The 21541-nt window shown below is 37.4% G+C and overlaps 1 protein-coding gene across 8 annotated transcripts in view; it reads right to left on the reverse strand.

Moving 5' to 3' along the window:
- The window catches only part of NSD1 (nuclear receptor binding SET domain protein 1), a 146129-nt gene that overhangs the window by 72653 nt on the left and 51935 nt on the right, over nt 1–21541 (reverse strand). For all 8 annotated transcript variants that reach the window (XM_006927884.5, XM_019838275.3, XM_023259154.2 and 5 more), the window contains 2 exons: nt 9314–9449; nt 587–759 (listed from right to left, as the gene is read on the reverse strand). In XM_006927884.5, coding sequence (XP_006927946.3) covers nt 587–759; nt 9314–9449 — 309 coding nt within the window. The remainder of the gene's footprint in view (nt 1–586; nt 760–9313; nt 9450–21541) is intronic.

The following is a 21541-nucleotide window of genomic DNA, read 5'->3' on the forward strand; positions in this document are numbered from 1 at the left end:
TCATGTGGAATTTAAGAAACAAAAGAGCAAAGGGGTAAAAAGAGAAAGAGAGACAAAAAGAAACAGACTCTTTAAACTATAGAGAACAAACTGATGGTTACCAAAAGGGAGGTGAGCTGGGGGATGGATGAAATAGGTGATAGGGACTGAGGAGTACCAGGTGACTAAACAAAAACAAATAAACCCAAGACAACAAAGAAAAATGTTTGCAGCTTTACATTTCTCATTTTAAAGAGAAATAATTAATCCAGAGAGTGAGAAGTAGAGTATTTCATCTCAATGACCATGTTCTTCTTACAAAAGATATGACCAAAGAAGACTGGTCATGTTATTTTATACTGTCACATCTAAGTGACATGGTAACAGTTATCTGAAATCCTTTCTCAAAAAAATGAAGTATAAATATTTGGAAGGCTAGCCCTATTTCATGCCTGCAAAAATTATTGCTTTCAGCTATTTTCTCACAAATATCCGATTACCAAAGGAAAGAACTTATATTTCAAAATATAATACTTCTTCCTTGCCTTCTCCCTGCTCACCACAAAAAAGACAGTTTGAGAGGCTTTTTTTTTTTTTTTTTTTTTACCTTATGCCTATATCCTTTTTCTTTCTGCTTTCCTCTTCTCCTAAGAACAGGTAGCTCTTCAAATTGATGTCTGCCTTCAAACATGACGATTGCTTTTCCAGCCACCCAGGCTCTCTCTGAAGGGTCCCCAAAAGCCTCCACGTAGTACTGTCGATAGGGCCTCCGGTTTGAAACTAGATAAAGATAAGAACCAGTGTCATTACTTTAAAAAGATGACTGTTCATCATCAAGAGAAGTGCCATGCAATTATTGCCAAAGAAATCTCTATTTTAAAAAAAGAAGAAGAAAAAGTGTTAGAAAACCTATAGAACAATCAACTCTAAGATAGGTCAGGAAGAAGGAAAATTTTAAATATTTCAATTCATGTGGCAAGAAAATGCCCAAGAGTTTCTAAAAGAACTTCAATAGTTTGGTCAGCTGATATACTATGTATTCCAAACCTGTGAGAGATCGATTAGTTGTTAATCATAGAACAAATTAATATAGGAACCAAGTTCCCACTACCAACAATCTATAGAAGTCTTATACCCTTGTTACCAGAAAATACAAAGGGCATTTAATAAGACTCAACACCAGAAATAAAATAATTAGTAAGAACTAACCACCAAACAAACTTTAAAACACTTTGCTAAAATATAATGGAGGGGAAAAAAAAAATTCTTCAACACTATGCCACATATGATATGCTAACATTTATGGAATGGGTACTCTTGACCAGGCACTCATTTACACTAGGTACTTTGCACAGAGTCTTAGGCCTCACAACAACCAACTCTAAGAAATAAGTAGTACAATCCCCATTTTATAGACACAGAAAGTAAATAACTTCAGAGAAGACAAATTCAGAGTGAAACACTGGCTTTACAGAGAAAGCAGAACTTGATACTTCAAAATACTGAAATTAAAAAAAAAAAAAAGCCCAAGAGCAATAAAAATAAAAATATATCCAGTTATTCTAGTTTCTAGTTTATTCTAGTTTCTTAGTTGTCCAAAATTCTAAGCATACAATTAACAACAACAACAAAAATACAGATCTTGTTCAGAAAAGATTATAAGCAAATTTACCTAGTATATGTATCTTCCATCCATACTTAGCATTTTGGCATTTTTCATAGCAGTAAAAAATCTCACAAAAGAAATATACCAAGATTATGGGGCGTCTGGGTGGCGCAGTCGGTTAAGCGTCCGACTTCAGCCAGGTCATGATCTCGCGGTCCGTGAGTTCGAGCCCCGCGTCAGGCTCTGGGCTGATGGCTCAGAGCCTGGAGCCTGTTTCGGATTCTGTGTCTCCCTCTCTCTCTGCCCCTCCCCCGTTCATGCTCTGTCTCTCTCTGTCCCAAAAATAAATAAACGTTAAAAAAAAAAAAAAAAAAAAGAAATATACCAGGACTATACAAGGTCTCTTTTTAGAAAAGGAAATCATCTAATATACAAATTCATTTATACAGGAACTCACAACTAATTCCCTTAACCATTTTTTGAAACACAAAAAATACAAACCTCTCTTTCAATAAAAAATAAGGAAAAGCCTACTTCCTTCAGAATAGAGAAGGAAGGAAGGAAGGAAGGAAGGAAGGAAGGAAGGAAGGAAGGAAGGAAGGAAGGAAGGAAGGAAGGAAGGAAAAAGAACAAACAGAGGGAGAAGGAGCGAGAAGAGAAGAAGAAAGGAAAAACAAAAAGAATAAAAGGAAAAAGGAAAGAAGAAAGAAAGGGAGAGGAAATTTATAAACTGAACTTTAGAACAAAACTAAGGTCTCCATAGTAACTGGAAGAGCCAAAATGTCAAGTAAATTTCAATGGCAACTTTTTTATAAATGCTAATTTCAAAGCTACATAACCAAAGAATGAAGAGTACCTATGAGCTCTCATAAACTTTAGTTGCAATGCCTGAGTTTCTATAAAAATATAGCTTAATAAAAAAATTACATGGTCAAATTTTGTTTTTTAGTCCATTTCAAAAACAATTCTATGAAAAAGGTTTAGCTCCTTATAGTCTCTACCTACTTAAATCCTTTGAATAGAAACCACCTATAAAGGGGGATTAAAATTGGTAAGATATAGGGGTGCCTGGGTGGCTCAGCTGGTTAAGCTCAGCCCCACATTCATGAGTTCATGGGTTCGAGCCCCACATCGGGCTCTGTGCTGACAGCTCAGAGCCTGGGGCCTGCTTCAGATTGTTTCCCCCTCTCTGCCCCTCCCCCACTTGTGCTCTCTCACGCGCTCTCTCTCTCTCCCTCTCCCTCTCTAAAACAACATTTTTAAAAACCTGGTAAGAGGGGCACCTGGGTGGCTTAGTCGGTTGAACGTCCGACTTTGGCTCAGGTTAAGATCTCGTTGTCTGTGAGTTCAAGCCCTGCTTGGGGCTCTGCTGGCAGCTCAGAGCCTAGAGCCTGGAGCCTGCTTTGGATTCTGTCTCTCTCTCTGCCCTTTCCCCACTCGTGCTCACTTGCGCGCTCTCTCTCAAAAATAAATAAACATTTTTAAAAATAACGTAAAATAACATAAAATAAAAAAATAAAATAAAAAACTGGTAAGATACTAGGTGCCTGGGTGGCTCAGTCGGTTAAGCATCTGACTTTGGCTCAGGTCACAACCTCGCAGTTAATGAGTTGGAGACCTGCAATGGGCTCTGTGCTGACAGCTCAGAGCCTGGAGCCTGCTTCGGATTCTGTGTCTCCCTCTCTCTCTGCTCCTCCCCTGCTCATGCTCTGTGTGTCTCTCTCTCTCTTTCAAAAATAAATAAATATTAAAAAATATTTTTAAAAATTGGTAAGACATATATGTACCTATATATAAGTTCAGAAAGTCAATTGAGAAGTAAATAATTCTCCCATATAAACAAGTAAATTCAAACAACACATTATAATGTGCCAGAACTGTAAAGAGGACAAAAAAAGAAAACTCAGGGCCTGGTGGGTTAAGAGATATACAAACAGATTATGGTAAAAGAACATGAGAATTGCAATACCATAAACATTCACTTTTTAAAAAAGCAGAGATCAGGGGCCCCTGAGTGGCTCAGTTGACCATTTGACTTCGGCTCAAATCATGATCTCGTGGTCTGTGAGTTCAAGCCCCATGTCGGGCTCTGTGATGACAGCTGGGATTCTGTCTGTCTGTCTGTCTGTCTCTCTCTCTCTCTCTGCTCCTCCCCCACTCACGCTCTCTCTCTCAAAAATGAATAAACATTTTAAAAAAAGAAAAAGTAGAGATCATCGGGCACCTGAGTGGCTCAGTCAGTTAAGCATCGGCTCTTGGTTTTGGCTCAGGTCATGATCTCACAGTTCATGGGATGGAGCCCCACATTAAACTCTATGCTGACAGTGCTTAGCCTGCTTAAGATTCTCTCTCTCCCCCTCTGTCTCTGCCCCTCCCCCACTCTCTCCTTCAAAATAAATAAACACTAAAAGAGAGAGAAAATCCATAAGGAAGACAAAATAAATTTACAGTACTATAGTATATTTACTGAAAAACATCTGTGTGTAAAAGATTACATAAGGACCCAAACATTTCAAATCTCTGTTGTTCAAGGGTCAACAGCCTAAGGCTCTAGGTGAGGTTTCCAAAAGATGACGAAAATGACAACCAATGTATCAGATCACGTGGAAAAAATTAAAACTAGGAGAGTTTTACTATGAATTCATAATAAATATATAAAAGACTAAGAACCCTCTCCATCACCAACACACACACACACACACACACACACACACACACACACACATAACTGCAGAAAAATCAAAAGGTTGTGAGGGCAAAGTAAGCACAGGACATTACATGGCTAAGCTGTGTATACTGTTAACATGATAACACTAAATTCCTAACCAAAATTATAACAGGTAAGATAGCAGGATGCTGGAGGTTGGTGAGAGGTTAAGGCCCAAAGCAAGGATTAAAATGATTAATCCACAACTTCTATAGTGAGAAGTAAAAAGTAATCCAGAAGGAACTTTGAGATACAGAAATTAACTTTCAAAAGATCCAGCTGACAGTTAAAGCTTAAAGAGAGGGTATAGAAAGAGCAGACTGTTTTCTAAACAAGGTTTACAAAATTAACCACTTGACTTTTTTAATCATATGCACTGTATATAACATAAGTAAACAATGACTTCTAAAAGTGATTTTATAAAAATTTGGGTTTTCTGGGGCACCTGGGTGACTTAGTCGGTTAAGCGACCAACTCCAGATTTCAGCTTACGTCATGATCTCATGGGTTCATGAGTTGAGCCCTGTGTCAGGCTCTAAGCTGACAGTGCAGAGCCTGCATAGGATTTTGTTTCTCCATCTCTCTGCCCCTCTCCTGCTCATTCTCTCTCTCACTCGCTCTCTCCCTCAAAATAAATAAAAAAGCTTTAAAAAAAATGTGGGTTTTTCTAATACCATTTGAAACATTTGGCTTTGCTAAGAAAACAATAAACATGAATGAGCACAATAATATGAACACTGAAGTACAATTTTTAATTTTTCACTGGTATCAACTAAAAAGTGATACAAAGTAGTAATTGTTGAGCCCAAGTAAAGTGTATATGGGTGTTCATTGCGCTATTCTTCAATTTTTTATAGGTTTGAAATATTCAAAATAAAAGGTAGGAAGGAGAAATTATACCACTACAAAACAGTCAGACATTAATACTGGTCATAGTTTCAGTGTGGTGGGAAACAGGTAACTTTGACAGCAGTCTATCCAAAATGTCCTATTACTAGGCAGCGTCAATGGCAAGACAGGTGATTCCACCAGTTGATGTGTTATGAAGGAGACAAGCAAAAAATAAAAAATAAAAAAAAGATCATGTTCAAAGAAAAATGGAGCGTTAACTACTAAGAGTAATAATTAGGATTCCAGAACTTGGCTGACTACAGCTGGCCATAAATATAGGGAAATGAAAACAAAAGTAAAAATTACCAAAAAAAAACAAAGGGGGGGGGGGGGGGGGAGACGTATCATGAGATAACTAGCTGTAAGGTTAAATAGATCCATTTTAACATGTTTTGTCATTTTGTCAATAGGAAGCTGTCTTGAATTTAAGAGTTTTAACCTTTTTATAGTGCAAAAATAAAACATGGTATTTTCCAGTCAGTAATGGCACTTGCTCTCTGGTGTGATCACATTCTTGACTCACGAGAAACAGGCCGGACAGGAATCCTCAAGTATACTACACCAAACCTCCAGTCACTGCACCCTTGCCCTCCCCTAGTGTTAAGGATGCTACCTCTCCTCCCACCGAGGCCAATTTCTCACTGTGATACGACTCCCATCTACCTCTTCCTTTTCCCAAAATCCTGTTATGATCCTGTCTTTGATCCCTTACAACTCCTGTCAATACCCTCTATCTCCAGGACTCTTCTCATCAGCACTACTAACATGATCATCCCCACTTTTAGCAATTCTTCTGGACCCCATATATCTTTCTACCTGTCGCATCTCCACTTCTCTACCTTTGTCTCCATTTCCAGTCTTATCTAACTTCAAAAACATCACTGATCTCCAACCCCCTTACACCTAATGGACATTTTATTTGCTCTCCAGGCAAAGTTCAACCAAATCAATCACATCTTCCTTTGTAAAACATACTAGTCACCAGTACCACATACCAAATAATCCTGGATTTCCGCTTCCATCTCTGATTTTTCCTCCATCTCTCTTCCAAGCTTAGTAGCTACATACAAGCCTCAAATAATGGCTTCCGCAAAGCCACCCTATTTTTCACTGTACATTTTGTCACAAGCCATCTCATCCATGCCTTGTTCATGGCTTCAGTTAACAACAACAAGCAGATGTCACCTTATGGATGTTTCAGTGTTCTCACTAAATGGCACCACTACTGATGTACTGGTGAAGATAAAATCTTGGGAGCCATCCAAAGATACAGAAACCTCAAGACTTTATTCTCCCTCACTCCTCATTACCCATCCATTACCAAATCATATAGATTTATCTCCTAAGTTGTTCTTTATTCTCTATTCACCATATTCGCCTCACCATAATTACTGCAATGACCCTTTTAGCAATTTGCTCTTACTTATTTATAACCTCTTCCAATCCATTTTCTATACTGCAGTCAGAGAAAAGTTTACAAAACACGTATCAAATCACATCATCTTCTGCTCATAGCCCTTTAATGGCATCACACTGTTCTAAGAATAAAGTACAGGAATGCATGAGTGGCTTAGTCGGTTGAGCATCCGACTTCAGCTCGGGTCATGATCTCCCAGTTCGTGAGTTTGAGCCCCGCGTCAGGCTCTGTGCTGACAACTTGGAGCCTGGAGCCTGCTTCAGATGCTGTATCTCCCTCTCTCTGCCCCTTCCCCAATTACACTCTGTCTCTTTCTCTCTCAAAACTGAATAAACATTAAAAAAAAATTAAGAATAAAGTTTAAAATTTTAAGTCCAAAAGATGCTACATGATTTGACTCATATCAACTTTCCCAGCTTCATACTGTGCCACCTTCCATCACTCTATGGGTGGAAGACCACTCAAAGCCAGAGTACACCATTATTTTCTGTGCCTGGAACAATCATCTCCTTCCTTTCCTACTTAATGCCAACTCATCCTCTCAAGTCTCAGATCAAAGACAACTTTACTAACATAACTGCCTCTGAATATCCTGCACCACAAGTCCAAATTAGGTACCTCTGCTATATCACTAATTGTACACCAGTTTGGACACACTTCTCAGTTAAGTAATTATTTGCCTGATTATTTGTTGTTATCTTATCTCTTTAACTAGACTCTAATTATATAAAAGGGCAAGCAGGACTGATGTTTTGCCCATTAATGGATCACAATACCTAGCACACTAACTGTACAATATAGCTAGAAATTGTTGAATAAATGGCATGGACCCAATTAGGGTGCATAGAATAATACAACAAGTAAGAACAGAGGGGGAGGAATAAAATAATTTTCTACTAGTAGTACTTAAATGTCCAAACAAGCCACAAAGAATAAGATATTTAAAAAACAGTGAGCTGGGCTGCCTGGGGGGCTCAATTGGTTAAAGATCCAACTCTTGATTTCAGCTGGGGTCATGATCTCGCAGTTCACGAGTTTGAGCCCATGTCAGGCTGTGCGCTGACAGTGTAGAGCCTGCTTGGGATTCTTTGTTTCTCTCTGCCCCTCTCCTGCTCTCTCTCTCTCAAAATAAATACTTTTAAAAATTCAGATGAATAAAACAAAAAACAGTAGGTCTTTAGACTTCAGATTTAGACTTTAGATTTACAGATGAATAAAACAAAAAACCTATAAAGGTCCTTAGGTATACCTCAATATTCAAAATATAAAATCAAATCCTGCAATTAATCCCACTTTTGGTAAATCATCCTACAGACAGACATGCATATGTGGAAGTTATTCTTTACACTGTTGTGTGTGCAGAGACACATTTATGTTATGTACATATGTATGTAAATATGCATGTATAGGCTTTACAACACAAGATCAGAAACAACCTAAACGTCCATCAACAGGAAAATGGTTATATAAAGTACAGCATATTCAAAAAGTGAAAAACTATGCAGCTGTTAAAAAAAGAGAGAGAGAAACTAGGGCGCCTGGGTGGCTCAGTTAGTTAAGTGTCCAACTTTGGCTCATGTCATGATCTCACAGTTCATGCGATCTCATGGTTCATGAGTTTGAGCCCTGCATTGAGCTCTGTGCTGACAGCTCAGTGTCTGGAGCCTGTTTTTAGATTCTGTATCTCCCTTTCTCTGCCCCTCCCCAGCTAGCGCTAGCTCTCGCACGCACGCTCGCTCGCTCTCTCTCTCAAAAATAAACATTTAAAAAATTAAAAAATTAAAAAAGACAGTCTTCAATGCACTAACATGGAAAACCTCTAACAAAGCAAAAAAAGTAAGCTGTAGAACATGAACAACAACAACAAAAAAAAGTGCTACATTTGTGTTAGAATAAAGATGAGAATATATACTTGGATTTATAGAAAGAAACATTAAAAACTGGTTACTCTTTTTCAAACAGCAGATCAGAGAAAAGGAGGGAGTTGATTTTTTTAAATATTGTGAATATATGACCTATGCAAAAACTAAAATACACATATATTAAAATTAAAATTAAATCACAGAACATCTTAATAGAAAAAAGGCAGCTTAAGATCAAGTTTTGGCCCCCACCTTACATTATTTTAAAGATACTGATATTTATGGGGCGCCTGGGTGGCTCAGTCGGTTAAGGATCTGACTTCATCTCACGGCTCATGATTTTGAGGTGCCACACTGGGCTCTGTGCTGAAAGCTCAGAGCCTGGAGCCTGCTTCAGATTCTGTGTCCCCTCTCTCTCAAGAATAAACATTAAAAAAAAAAAAAAAAGGTATCTGATATTCAAACAAGGCGAATAAGAAAGCACAGTAATTAAAGGGAATACTCTAAATCAAGATTTTAAAATTCAAAATAATTCATAAGCCTTCATTATAATTGTTTCAGCTTGAAAACTTAACAGCAAAGATACAAACCTAAAGACTGAGGTAGATTCTCAAAGTGACAATGTGGAACTTTAGGTAATAAACCTAACATTTTCCTGGCATCTATAAATGGGATAACTGAATTTTTAAATCATAAACTAAAACTTTTAAAAAATTCAAAAAGGTAAAATATATTAATAACAATTCATCCACAAAATACTCAAAGGTAAAAATGGGAGTATTACTAAAGATAGCTACAAATTTTTTATTCCATACTGTATTTTATAACATATAATCAACTACTAGTATTACCTTTCATTTTTGAATGTGTGTTAATCAACGGATCAGAACAAATCCTGCAGGGCCACCATGGGCGTCTCTTGAATTTTGCCCAGATGAGATCTCCAACTTCATACTTCAATGGCGTAGACTTTTTCTTGGGTTGACACTTTAGACAGACAAAACATGGGTCATCAGTAAGAATCAAAACCTTTGAAATGGTGTACTATTTTACTATTAGCCTTCTGAGAAAGCAATGCACAGAATTCTAGATGAAAACGCCCAGCTTAACAGCAATTACAAAGAACTAAATTGTCTTAATTGTTCATAACACAGCCCTTTATACAGCTCTTAACTTATATTTATTTTATGTAAATAATCTACCTACATTCATAAAGAAAAAAAGTAATTATTTTGAACTATAAAAACCTAAAAACTGAAAAAAGACACAGAATCATTCCTAGAAGATGTTTTTGCCCTAGTCTTTGCATCACAACATGGCTAGGTGAGAGCGGGAAGATTATAAAAAGAATTTAGAAATAATGTCAAGGGACTATGTTGTCCCAAATACATGTCAATTATATCTCAATAAAATGGGGGGGGGGGGGGCAGGTAGACTATGATCCCTTCTGCAGGTTATATTTGACATCCTTCTCAAACATACACATTCCTATTAATTACATAACAATAATGGCTCTAATGAAATAATCCTGAATGCTACAGGCTAAGCTCTAGCAGTGCCAAGGCAACTGACCCAGACTTTGGACCTGCAGAACGGTATACTGCACAACTCCAAGGAACACCCTTCATGTAGAATAAAAAGAATACAAATCAAGCTTCTTGGACTTGTCTAATGTAGAGACTCTAGCTGCGTCTTTTCTCCAAAAATAATATGCCTAATTTGTCTGCAATCCAACATCCTCCATCTAAGCTCTAAACCCATGCCTGTGCCTTTAACACACCATAAGCAGACCTCTTGCTTAAGATGAAGACAGCTTTGTGTTCAGTAGGACTGAGCTTCCCACAACACCAAAGGAGTTGTAACTGCACTGAGATATTCCTCGGTAGCCAAAAGAAGCTCCTAGGGTACTTGGATAAAGATCAACCTCTCCCATTTACTTCAAGGAGACATACAAATTTCTGAAAGTGCCATGTCTTGAAAAAGGTTTGGTGAGCTCCTCCTCCAGACTCAATCTTCCCTCCTTAATGCCTAAAATGAATTAAGGATTCAATAAAGAGTATGCTAAATGAACTGACTGAAATCATTCAAATAAATTGAGTATTCAAATGAATAATACTCCACCTCAAGGAAATCAAAAGAATTGAGCTCAATCCAATGACTTGTAAGTTACCAATTCAACTTTAAGACTGTTTTCAGGGCTGCCTGGGTGGCTCAGTGGGTTAAGCATCAAACTCTTGATTTTGGCTCAGGTCATGATTTCATGGTTCTTGAGTTCAAGCCCTCCATTGGGCTCTGTGCTGGCAGCGCAGAGCCTACTTGGAATTCTCTCCCCCTGTCTCTGTCTCTGAAAATAAATAAACTTGACAATAATTTGACAGAAGTTAAATCCCATGGAATGCCCTTATTGAAAATACTGTAATTAGTTCTACAAGTATAGACTTACTGGGAAATAAGACAAACTACATGTTATGCTTTGAAAGGAAAAAAAAAAGGCCATTTTTGCCTGTTATTAGTTTGTAAGTTATCAGGAAAAAAAGGTTTGAAACTTGGCTTTCAAACTTTGAAACTTTAAAACCAAGATACGAAGACAGGATGGGAAAACAAATTTTTTGTTTGCCTGTACTAAAAACTACAATTTGAGTAGGTTCCCATATAATTTATGATCATTTATTTGGCAATCATTGCTAAATATTATATTGGCTGATTTATTCAAGTCCTAAATCACTTTAAAAATAGTAGCTAACATTTACTTGTTTGCTATGTGCTAGACACACATTTTTTAATTCTCTTAAGGTAAATACTGTATTACTACTCTTATTTTACTACATGCCTATGGTCATATGCTATTTAGCAAGTGGCAGAGCCAGGATTCAAATCTGGGTAGTCCAATGCCACAGCCCAAACTCTCAACCACTGCCTTATCATCCAGTAACAATAAAACCCTATGACTATTATCTGCTTTATGATAAACTAAGCCATAATCAATCTATGACATGATATTGGTTCAGTCTTCCTCATGTTACTTCAAAAAAGTGATATTATCAGAAGTATAGCCATAAAACACATGCCTTCAAATGTCAACCGTATCTCAACAAGCAATTTTTTAAAAAACATTTTTTTAGGGGCGCCTGGGTGGCTCAGTTGGTTAAGCACCTGACTTCAGCCCAGGTCATGATCTCACGGTCTGCAGGTTCAAGCCCCACGTTGGGCTCTGTGCTGATAGCTCAGAGCCTGGAGCCTGCTTTGAAATCTGTGTCTCCCTTTCTCTCTGCTCCTTCCCTGCTCATGCTCTGTCTCTCTCTCTCTCCCAAAAATAAATTAAAAAAAGAAAAAAAAAGTTAAAAAAAAACAACTGAGGATTGAAAAGGTTACATCACAACTGTAAAGACCTAAAATTTTAACCTGATTAATTCTAAAGACCATGTTTTTTTTTTTAATACAACACATTTTTTTCCAATTTCAACTGAATGAATATGGCCAGAACTTGTTTTTAAGTGTTTAAATCAAATCTAAAAACCAACAGGTTCAAAATCTCCATTTCCAGTCTTTCATGGACAGCAACATGTCATTTCAACAGTAAAATTTCCTGTAAAACCCTGTCACTGCTATTTTTAAAGCATTTCCTTCAATCACAATCAAGAACTGGCTGTTGAGCCAAAAGCTATGGTTGAAAGACACTTCAGGTGAGATCTTTAAACACTTTCACTAATAAAATTTCCATGAAGAGGTCCACACCAAACTATATTACATTTCTAAGATAAAATGTGCTCAGGTGGTCCAGGTATGTGCCTGGATGTATGGGACAGGACTTAAATTGTGCTCCATTTCAATGTTTATTAAATGCTACCACAGCACAGATAATCCTTGGATATCAATATCCTTACATGCACATCCAAAACTTAGAGTTGAGTGAACTATTTAAAATCAGCTAACTCATATAACAAGGTCTTTTTTTCTCTTTTTAAAATTTTATTCTGGTAAGGACATTTAATGGAGATCTAGCCTCTTAACAAATTTTAACTGTACAATACATGGATGTCTACTGGTACAACAAACAATATCTTCTTTTTTAAAAAAAAATTTTTAACATTTATTTATTTTTGAGACAGAGACAGAGCATGAACAGGGGAGGGTCAGAGAAAGAGGGAGACACCGAATCTGAAACAGGCTCCAGGCTCTGAGCTGTCAGCACAGAGCCCGACACGGGGCTCAAACCCATGGACCGTGAGATCATGACCTGAGCCGAAGTCAGACACTTAACCGACTGAGCCACCCAGGCGCCCCACAAACAATATCTTCTAAAGCAACTTTTTTAACAGTATACATTGATATAGAACTTAAGATAAGGACCTAGGGGTGCAATTACAGAACTTACTGCAACTCAAGGACTCACTTTTTGTTTTAGTTAGTAAAAATATTCTCAACATTTGCTAACAGTCTACTACTGCTTCTATTGATTCCAGAAAGCAAATATTTGTAATAACTTTATTTAAAATACCCAGTTTTAAAGGCTATAGTAAGAACTACACTGTAAAGAGCTATGTGAATTGTACTTTGGAATTTCACCTTTTTCTAACCTACTCAAAAGTGACTCCCTTATTCTTATGATAAAAATAGGTAATGCCTCTATTTTATAAATAGGACACCTAAGGTAAGAGATTATATAAAACATTGTTGTTCTTTTAATAATATATTGAGTGAATAAAATAAAAATACAGATTATCTTACATTTGTGTTAACTTATGTGCTTTATAAAGCATTGATATGATTTCATTATAATTTGATAGTAGCAAAGCTTCTCTGAAAGTCTACATAGCACCAAGCCCACAGTAGGATCTCAGAGACTGTAATCACCTAAAGAGAAAAAAGAGACTTCTCATCCTACCTGTATCTAACACTTAGCCCAGTACCTGGTAGAGAATAGATACTCAGTAAGTACTGCCTAGCTGATTCCACAAACTAACATGGTATATACTTTATTACTAAAAAAAATACTTAAGCATGTATTTCCATTTAAAGGAGAGTCCCTAGCAAATCTGCCTTACAAGAAATTATTATAGAACTCTTTAGCTGAAATAAAGGACCAACAACAGTTCAAATTTTCATGAATAAAGACTGTCTTGATGTGGTATTAATACAAACCACATTGCATCAAATTTAGATGTTAATTGCAATCTTAACTACTTCACCAGAGCAACCACTAAGAAAACGACTGTGTGTGTATTTAGGGAGGGAGGGGGCACTATCATATAAATGACAAGACACTTAAAATGTTACACTCGAAAATATCTATTTAACATAAAAGAAGATAGTAACAGAATCAGAGGAACAAAAAGACCATAAGATACATTAAAAGTAAAATGGCAAACATCAATCCTACCTTATCACTACTTAGATAAAATGTATGGGGATTTAAAACTACAATTCAGGGTCGCCTGAGTGGCTTTATGGTTGAGCATCCAACTCTTGATTTTGGCTCAGCTCATGAGCCCAGGGTTGCAGGATCAAGCCCTACATTCAGCTCTGCACTGAGCGTGGAGCCTGCTTGGGATTCTCTCTTTTCTCCCTCTGCCCCTCTCCCTCAATCCCACTTTCTCTCTAAAATAAAAAAAAATCTAAATAAAAAAAGCCCTGCAATTCAAAGGCAGAGATTGGCAGAATGGACAAAAAATATAATCCAACTATATGCTGTCTACAAAACACTTTATATCAAATTCAAAAAAAGGAGTTGAAAGCAAAAGGTTGGAAATAACACGAAAGCAGTAACAAAAAGGGGTAGCTTCTCTATATTAATATCACAAAATATACTTAAAGGTAAGAAGATTACTAGAGACAAACATGGAAATTGTATAATGACAAAATGTCAATCTAACAGGAAGGTATAACAATTACAAATATACATACAACAAACCAGACTCCCAAATTCATAAAGCAGTAACTCATAGAAATAAATATAGAAAAAGAGAAACAGTAACAGAGACTTCAAAACCCACTTTCAGTAATGGAGAGAACTAGACAGAAGATCACTAAGAACATAAAAGGGGTGAACAGCACTAGGCCTAGGCCTAGGAGGCATCTGAAGAACATTTTACCAAACAACCACAGAATACACAGTCTTCCTAAGTATATATGAACATTCTCAAGGATAGACCATATATTAGGCCACAAAAATAAAATTAAAATAAGTGGAATACAGAATATATTCTCCAACCACAATGGAACGAAATTAGAAACCAAAAAGACAAGGGAAATTGGGAAATTAAACAATATACTACTAAATAACCAGTAAGTCAAAGAATTCACGTGGAAAATTAGAAAATACTTTGAAAAAAAATGAACACAAAATATACCACAACTTAAAAGACAGAGCAAAAGCAGTTCTTAGACGGATTTCATAGCTGAGGACATATATATATTTTTTAAATCTCTCAAATACCCTAAACTTTCACCTTAAGCTAGCAAGGAACAGCAGACTACACCTAAAGCAAGCAGAAAGAACAACGAAGATTAGTGGGAAAATTAAGAGAATCAAGAATAGAAAAAAAAAAATTGGCAAAACCAAAAGCTGGTTCTTTAAAAAAATCAACACAACTCATAAATCTTTAGCAGACCAATAAAAAAGACTCAAATTACTAAAATCAGAAATAAAAGTGTGGCCATCACTACTGATTCTACAGAAACAAAAAGGATTAGAATAAGATGAACAACTGTATGCCTACAAATTAGATAACCTAGATAAAACCCTAAATCCTCAAAACAAAAACTACCAAAACTAAATGACACAGAAACAATATTTGGATAAACCTGTAACTAGCAAAGAGATAGACTCAGTAATGAGTAAACAAAAGCAAAGAAAGAAAAAGAAAGAAAGAGAAAGAAAGAGAAAGAAAGAAAGAGAAAAAGCAAAGAAAAGCCCTGGATCTAATGGCTTCACTGGGAAGTTGTATCAAACATTTAAATAAGAACTAACACCCATCCTTATCAAACTTTTCCAAAAAACTAAATAGGGAGGAATACTCCCTAATTCATTCTTTGAGGCCAGTATTTCTCTGATACCAAAGCCAGATGAAGACACCACAAGAAAAATACAGACCAATATCCTTTACCAACATTGATGCAAATATCTTTAACAAAATACTAGCAAAACAAATTGAAAATTATACTTAAAAAACAGAGTATCAAATCAAAACATTATTTTGTTATATGACACAATGTTACACAACAATTACATGTCAATTAAAAAACAAATGGGGGGCAGCTGGGTGGCTCAGTCAGTTAAGCATCCGACTTCAGCTCAGGTCATGATCTCACAGTTCATGGGTTCAAGCCCTGATCAGACTCTGCTGACAGCTCAGAGCCTGGAGCCTGCTTCGGATTCTGGGTCTCCTCCTCTCTCTGCCCCTCTCCAACTCACGCTCTGTCTCTCTCTCTCAAAAATAAACAAACAAAAAAAATTTTTTTTTAACTGGTTAACTATACTGGAATCAAAAAAATTAATAAAAACAACAACAACAGAAACCATACATCATAACCAAGTGGGATATATTCCTGGAAGACAAGGAATGTTCAACATATAAAACCAGCAAATATAATATACCTCATTAACAGAATGGGGGAAAAAAATCACATGATCATGACCATGGATGCAGAAAAAGTATTTAGCAAAATTCAACACTCATTCATGATAAAAACCCATACACTAGGAATCGGAAACTATCAACATAATAAAAGTCATATATGAAAATCCCAAAGAGAACATCATGCTTAATTGAGAAAGACTGAAAGTCTTTCCTCTGAGATAAAGAACATAGCAAGGATGCCTACTTTCTCCACTTCTATTCAGCAAATTCCGGTATGTCCTAGTCAGAGCAACTAGGCGAGAAAAATAAAAGGCAACCACATTTGAAATGAGTAAGTAAAATTATGTCTATTTGCAGATCTTATATGTAGAAAATCACAAAGATCCCACAAAAAATTTTTTATTTTTGAGAGAGGTGGAGAGGGAGAGAGAGGGAGAGAGAGGGAGAGAGAGGGAGAGAGAGGGAGAGAGAGGGAGAGAGGGGGAGGGAGAGAGAGAGAGAGCAAAAGAGAGAGAGAGAGAGAAGGCACACAGGCAAGTGGGGGAGGGGCAGAGAGAGGGAAAGAGAATCCCAACGTGGGGCTCAAACTCACAAACAAGATCATGACCTGGGCCGACGTCAGAAGCTCAACTGACTGAGCCACCCAGGCACCCTGAAATAAACCTTTTTTTCTAGCACTGGGACTGTTTATAAATATTTACCATGCCCTAAGCAATAAAGTGTATCTCAATCAATTTGAAAGGATTGGAATCATATGGAATATATTTCCTGTCCATAGTGTAATTAAGCTAATAATTAATTACAAAAGGGGCACTGGGGTGGCTGGCTCAGTTGGTTGAGCACCCGACTTTTTTGTTTGTTTTTTAAGTTTATTTATTTATTTTGAGGGAGAGAGGGAGGGTAAGCAGGGGAGCAGCAGAGAGAGGGGGAAAAGAGAATACCAAGCAGGCTCTGCACCACCACTGCAGAGCCTGACCCAGGGCTGGAACTCACAAACCATGAGATCATGACCTGAGCTGAAACCAGGAGTCAGAAGCTCAATAGACTGAGCCACCCAGGTGCTCCTAAAAAGTTGGTATTACCACTGTGGAAACAAAACTTGCATAATAAACAAATACAAAAACTGTAATTGTTAGGTACAGAATTCTGAGGTTTTTTTCATTTTAAACATTCTTTAATCATGCAATTGTTTTACGCAACTTGGTTAAAAAGATGTAACAAGTAGGGGCACCTGGGTGGCTCAGTCAGTTGAGCATCCAACTTCGGCTCAGGTCATGATCTCATGGTTTGTGGTTTAAGCCCCACGTCAGGCTCTGTGCTGACAGCTCAGAGCCTGGAACCTGCTTCGGATTCTGCGTCTTCCTCTCTATCTCTCTGCCCCACCCCTGCTCATGCTCTTTCTCTCAAGAAATGAATAAACATTAAAAAAATTTTTTTTAATAAATAAATAAAGATGTAACAAGTAAAACTGGTTAAATGGGTTTTTTAATTTCTCCCATTACTCCTCAGTCATTTTAAGATATATTGTTTAACAATACTAAAAAACCTAAGTAGAAATGACGGTCTTATCTCTGTCTCTGTAGCATGTCACATAATAGTAGATGCCCAGATGTTTGCTGAATTGATGAAATTTAGTTTAAGTAATTCATGTTGGATCACTCAATCATTCAAATATTTACTAAGTTTGTAAAGTGGTAAAAACAGTGATGTTTCTAGGGGGTGAAAATTATGAAAGACACACTTTATTATTATGTTAGTAAATTATTTTCAAGGAAACTTCTTTATATTTAAGCATTTTATAAATGTTATGAGTGACAAGACTACACTTTCAGGGATCACTTCTATAGTTCATCACTAGAGGACAAAAATATATTCTGACTAGCATATAACTGAATATAGAGATGGAACAAATAAGTCCTCTGGGAGCTCAGTCTCTCTGGGAGAGAGAAATGAACGAAGTAAAACACTATAGCTCCTAAGCTGGGACTGGGATGGGAGGTGTACTCATCTTGGGGAAGAAAGATCACTAGTTTTATTATTAGTAACAAATTTCTCAAAACAAACTTCAAGAGATAGTGACAGTCAAGGTAAGAATAGCTGTAAAATAAGGCTAGAACCTAGATAATATTTCTGTCTCCGATCTCCTATTCCACCAATTCCTACCTCAAAAGCTAACACTACACCAAGCTGTCCACAGTTTCCCTTTTAGATCATACTCTTTGTCCTTCCATTTCCTTTCTGCCTGGAATTCCTCTTTCTCCTAGGTCTTCTCAGAAAGCCTTACTTCCATCACCTCCTATCTCTTGGCTGGGCTAAGTGCTTAAGTGTCTACTATATCCTATCCTATCTCTTGGTTTACCATTATAGAGAATTTAGAATTTGTATTTATCTATTCCAGTCTCTAAACTTCAAGAAGACAAGGTATCATCCACTCCTACATCTCCATTATCTGGGACAAAACACATGTTCAATAAAAATGTTTGAACTGAACTGAAACAGGCTATAATAAGCCATTTCCTAAGCAGCAAAATTAGATGCCAAAACATATGGGTCCTTGGGGCATGTGAGTGGCTCAGTTGGTTAAGCATCCAAATCTTGATCTTTGGTAAGGTCATGATCTCACAGTTCATGAAACTGAGCCCAAGTCAGGATCTGCCAGACAGTGCAGAGATTCTTGGGATTCTCTCTCACCCTCTCTCTTGGGATTCTCTCTCACCCTCTCTGTCCCTCCCCTACACACACTCTCTCTTAAAATAAACATTAAAAAATAAATAAACAAACAAACAAATAAATAAAGGCTTGAAAAAATAAAAACCTTATGGGTCCTTAATCCACAAAACCTCATTTGTCTTAAAAAGATAAATGATAATTTTTAAATTTGTTTTTTTATTTAAAAAAAATTTTTTTAAGTAATTTCTACACCTAACCCATGTGGTGTTCAGAACTGACAAACTGGAGATCAAGAGTCTCATGCTCCACTTACTGAGCCAGCCAGGTCCCCTGACATAGTCAAACATATCTACATTACAGATCTTTACTTCAAAGATGACCAGCAATCAGTCTCTATCCCCTTAACTCCCTGATTTGGAAATGGGGAATATCACTAAATTTGGGAAAGAACAGCACATCAGAAGTTAGTCACAGACTATTAAACTGTGAAATCATAGTTCTCTAAGCAACCTTCAGATAAGCAATTAGTCTCCCAAATATCCAGATTTTGGAAAGGAGGTACTCTGGCTTTCAAAACAAATATCCCAGTACAATGGAATTATCTCTTTCCCCAACATTTATTCATCATGGGAATATGAGCTGCAGTAAGTCCATTTAGACACTGGGTACACTAACAAATTTGGTTTCCTGGTAACGGTAGAAATTCTGGGAAGGGTCACAGATAAACCCTCCTCTCTAAAGCCTCTCTCTCAGCTCTAACTTAAACTTTTCTGAGCACAAGTGAAAATGGAAACCTACTTCTAATGTTGTATTAGTAAGTTAGAAACATCCCAGCGATTTCCTATGTAAGTCTTCACAATTATGTGTGAGTACTCAAAATCATTCTAGGGTCCCCAGTCTCCCTTCAAAGACAGACCAAAAAAAACAAAAAACAAAAAACAAAAAAACCCCAACCAACCAACCAACCAACCTTCCAGCCCAGTGTCACAACAATATTTCATTCAAGTCAGAATTGAAAAGGACTCAGGGCACCTGAGTGGCTGGGTTGGTTAAGCATCCAATATTGGCTCAGGTCACAATCTCATGGTTCATGAGTTCAAGCCCCACATCAGGCTCTGTGCTGACAGTTAAGAACCTGGAGCCTGCCTCAGGCTCAAATTCTGTGTCTCCCTCTCTCTCTGCCCTCTCCCACTCACCTTCTCTCTCTCTCTCTCTCTCTCTCTCCCTCTCTCTCTCCCGTCTCTCCCTCCCTCTCTCTCAAAAATAAAGTAAAACATTAAAAATTGTTTTAAAAAAAGAATTGAAAAGGACTCAAAGTGCATCTCAACCACAGCACACACTGAGGAATTGTTAAATAAAATAACTGTACTAAGTGTAGTGATCTAGCTAGCTACATTTGGCACAAAAATCAGACACTGAACACTTAAATAATTATTTCATAACCTCACAGTAGCTTCTAAGGATAGGCTAGAAGGGTATTTTTCTCCATATTATGGATGAAAAAACTGAGGCAGAAATGAAGTCATTTGTCTACGTTCATAAAACTAGTATTAAAATAGCAATACAGCAGAGGATTCAAACCTGACTCCAGTACAAATGCCTTTTGCAATGACTATTCTCAAAAGATAAACCAGAATTTTCTTAGAAAGGATTCTATACAAATGAATTTTCCACAACATTTAATTTTTTAATTTTTTTACATTGTTTATTTTTGAGACAGAGAGAGAGAGACAGAGTGTGTGCAGGGGAGGGGCCAAGAGAGAGGGAGACACACAATCTGAAGCAAGGTTCAGGCTCTGAGCTGTTAGCACAGGGCCTGACGCAGGGCTCGAACTCACAAATGGTGAGATCATGAACTGAGCTGAAGTTGGATACTTCACCGACTGAGCCACCCAGGCGCCCCTCCACATATTTAAATATAACTTATATTACCCCAAAATTTGGGAAATCCAAATATTCCTGAATCAAGAACAACTTAAAGTTTGGGTGCCTGGGTGGCTCAGTAGATTAAGCATCCGACGCTTGATTTTAGCTCAGATCATGGTCCCAGGGTTGTGGGACTGAGCCCCATTGTCAGGCTCCATGCTGAGCGTGGAGCCTGCTAGTTTCTCTCTTAACCTCACCCCTCTCCCCAGTTTGCAATTTCCCTCTCTCTCACACAAACAAAAACCCAAAAGAACAATCTAAAGTCTATCACACAAGCAAAGCCACTGATGCTGTTCTTCTGCAGCTGTCAACACATTTTCTAGTTTCCTGATATCCTTTTCTTTTTTTTTTTATTTTTAAAAAAAAATTTTTTTTCAACGTTTATTTATTTTTGCGACAGAGAGAGACAGAACATGAACGGGGGAGGGGCAGAGAGAGAGGGAGACACAGAATCGGAAACAGGCTCCAGGCTCTGAGCCATCAGCCCAGAGCCTGACGCGGGGCTCGAACTCACGGACCGCGAGATCATGACCTGGCTGAAGTCGGACGCTTAACCGACTGCGCCACCCAGGCGCCCCCCCTGATATCCTTTTCTTGAGCCAAGGAGAGAACTGAAATCTCAGAAACCGCTTGAAAGAACATGGTATAGTTTAGAAAAGTAATACTTTAAATGTATTTTAGTCTCATTACTTTTTAAACAGCCAAGAAATGGAAATAATCTGTATGTTGAAAAGGGTCTTAGCTCAATAAATTATAGAACATCAATACACTGGCACAAAAACAGACAAATAGACCAATGGAATAGAATAGAAACCCCAGAACTAGACCCACAAACGTATGGCCAACTCATCTTTGACAAAGCAGGAAAGAACATCCAGTGGAAAAAAGACAGCCTCTTTAACA

The sequence above is a fragment of the Felis catus genome, chromosome A1 (assembly GCF_018350175.1).
Source record: "Felis catus isolate Fca126 chromosome A1, F.catus_Fca126_mat1.0, whole genome shotgun sequence".
Lineage (NCBI taxonomy): Eukaryota > Metazoa > Chordata > Mammalia > Carnivora > Felidae > Felis > Felis catus.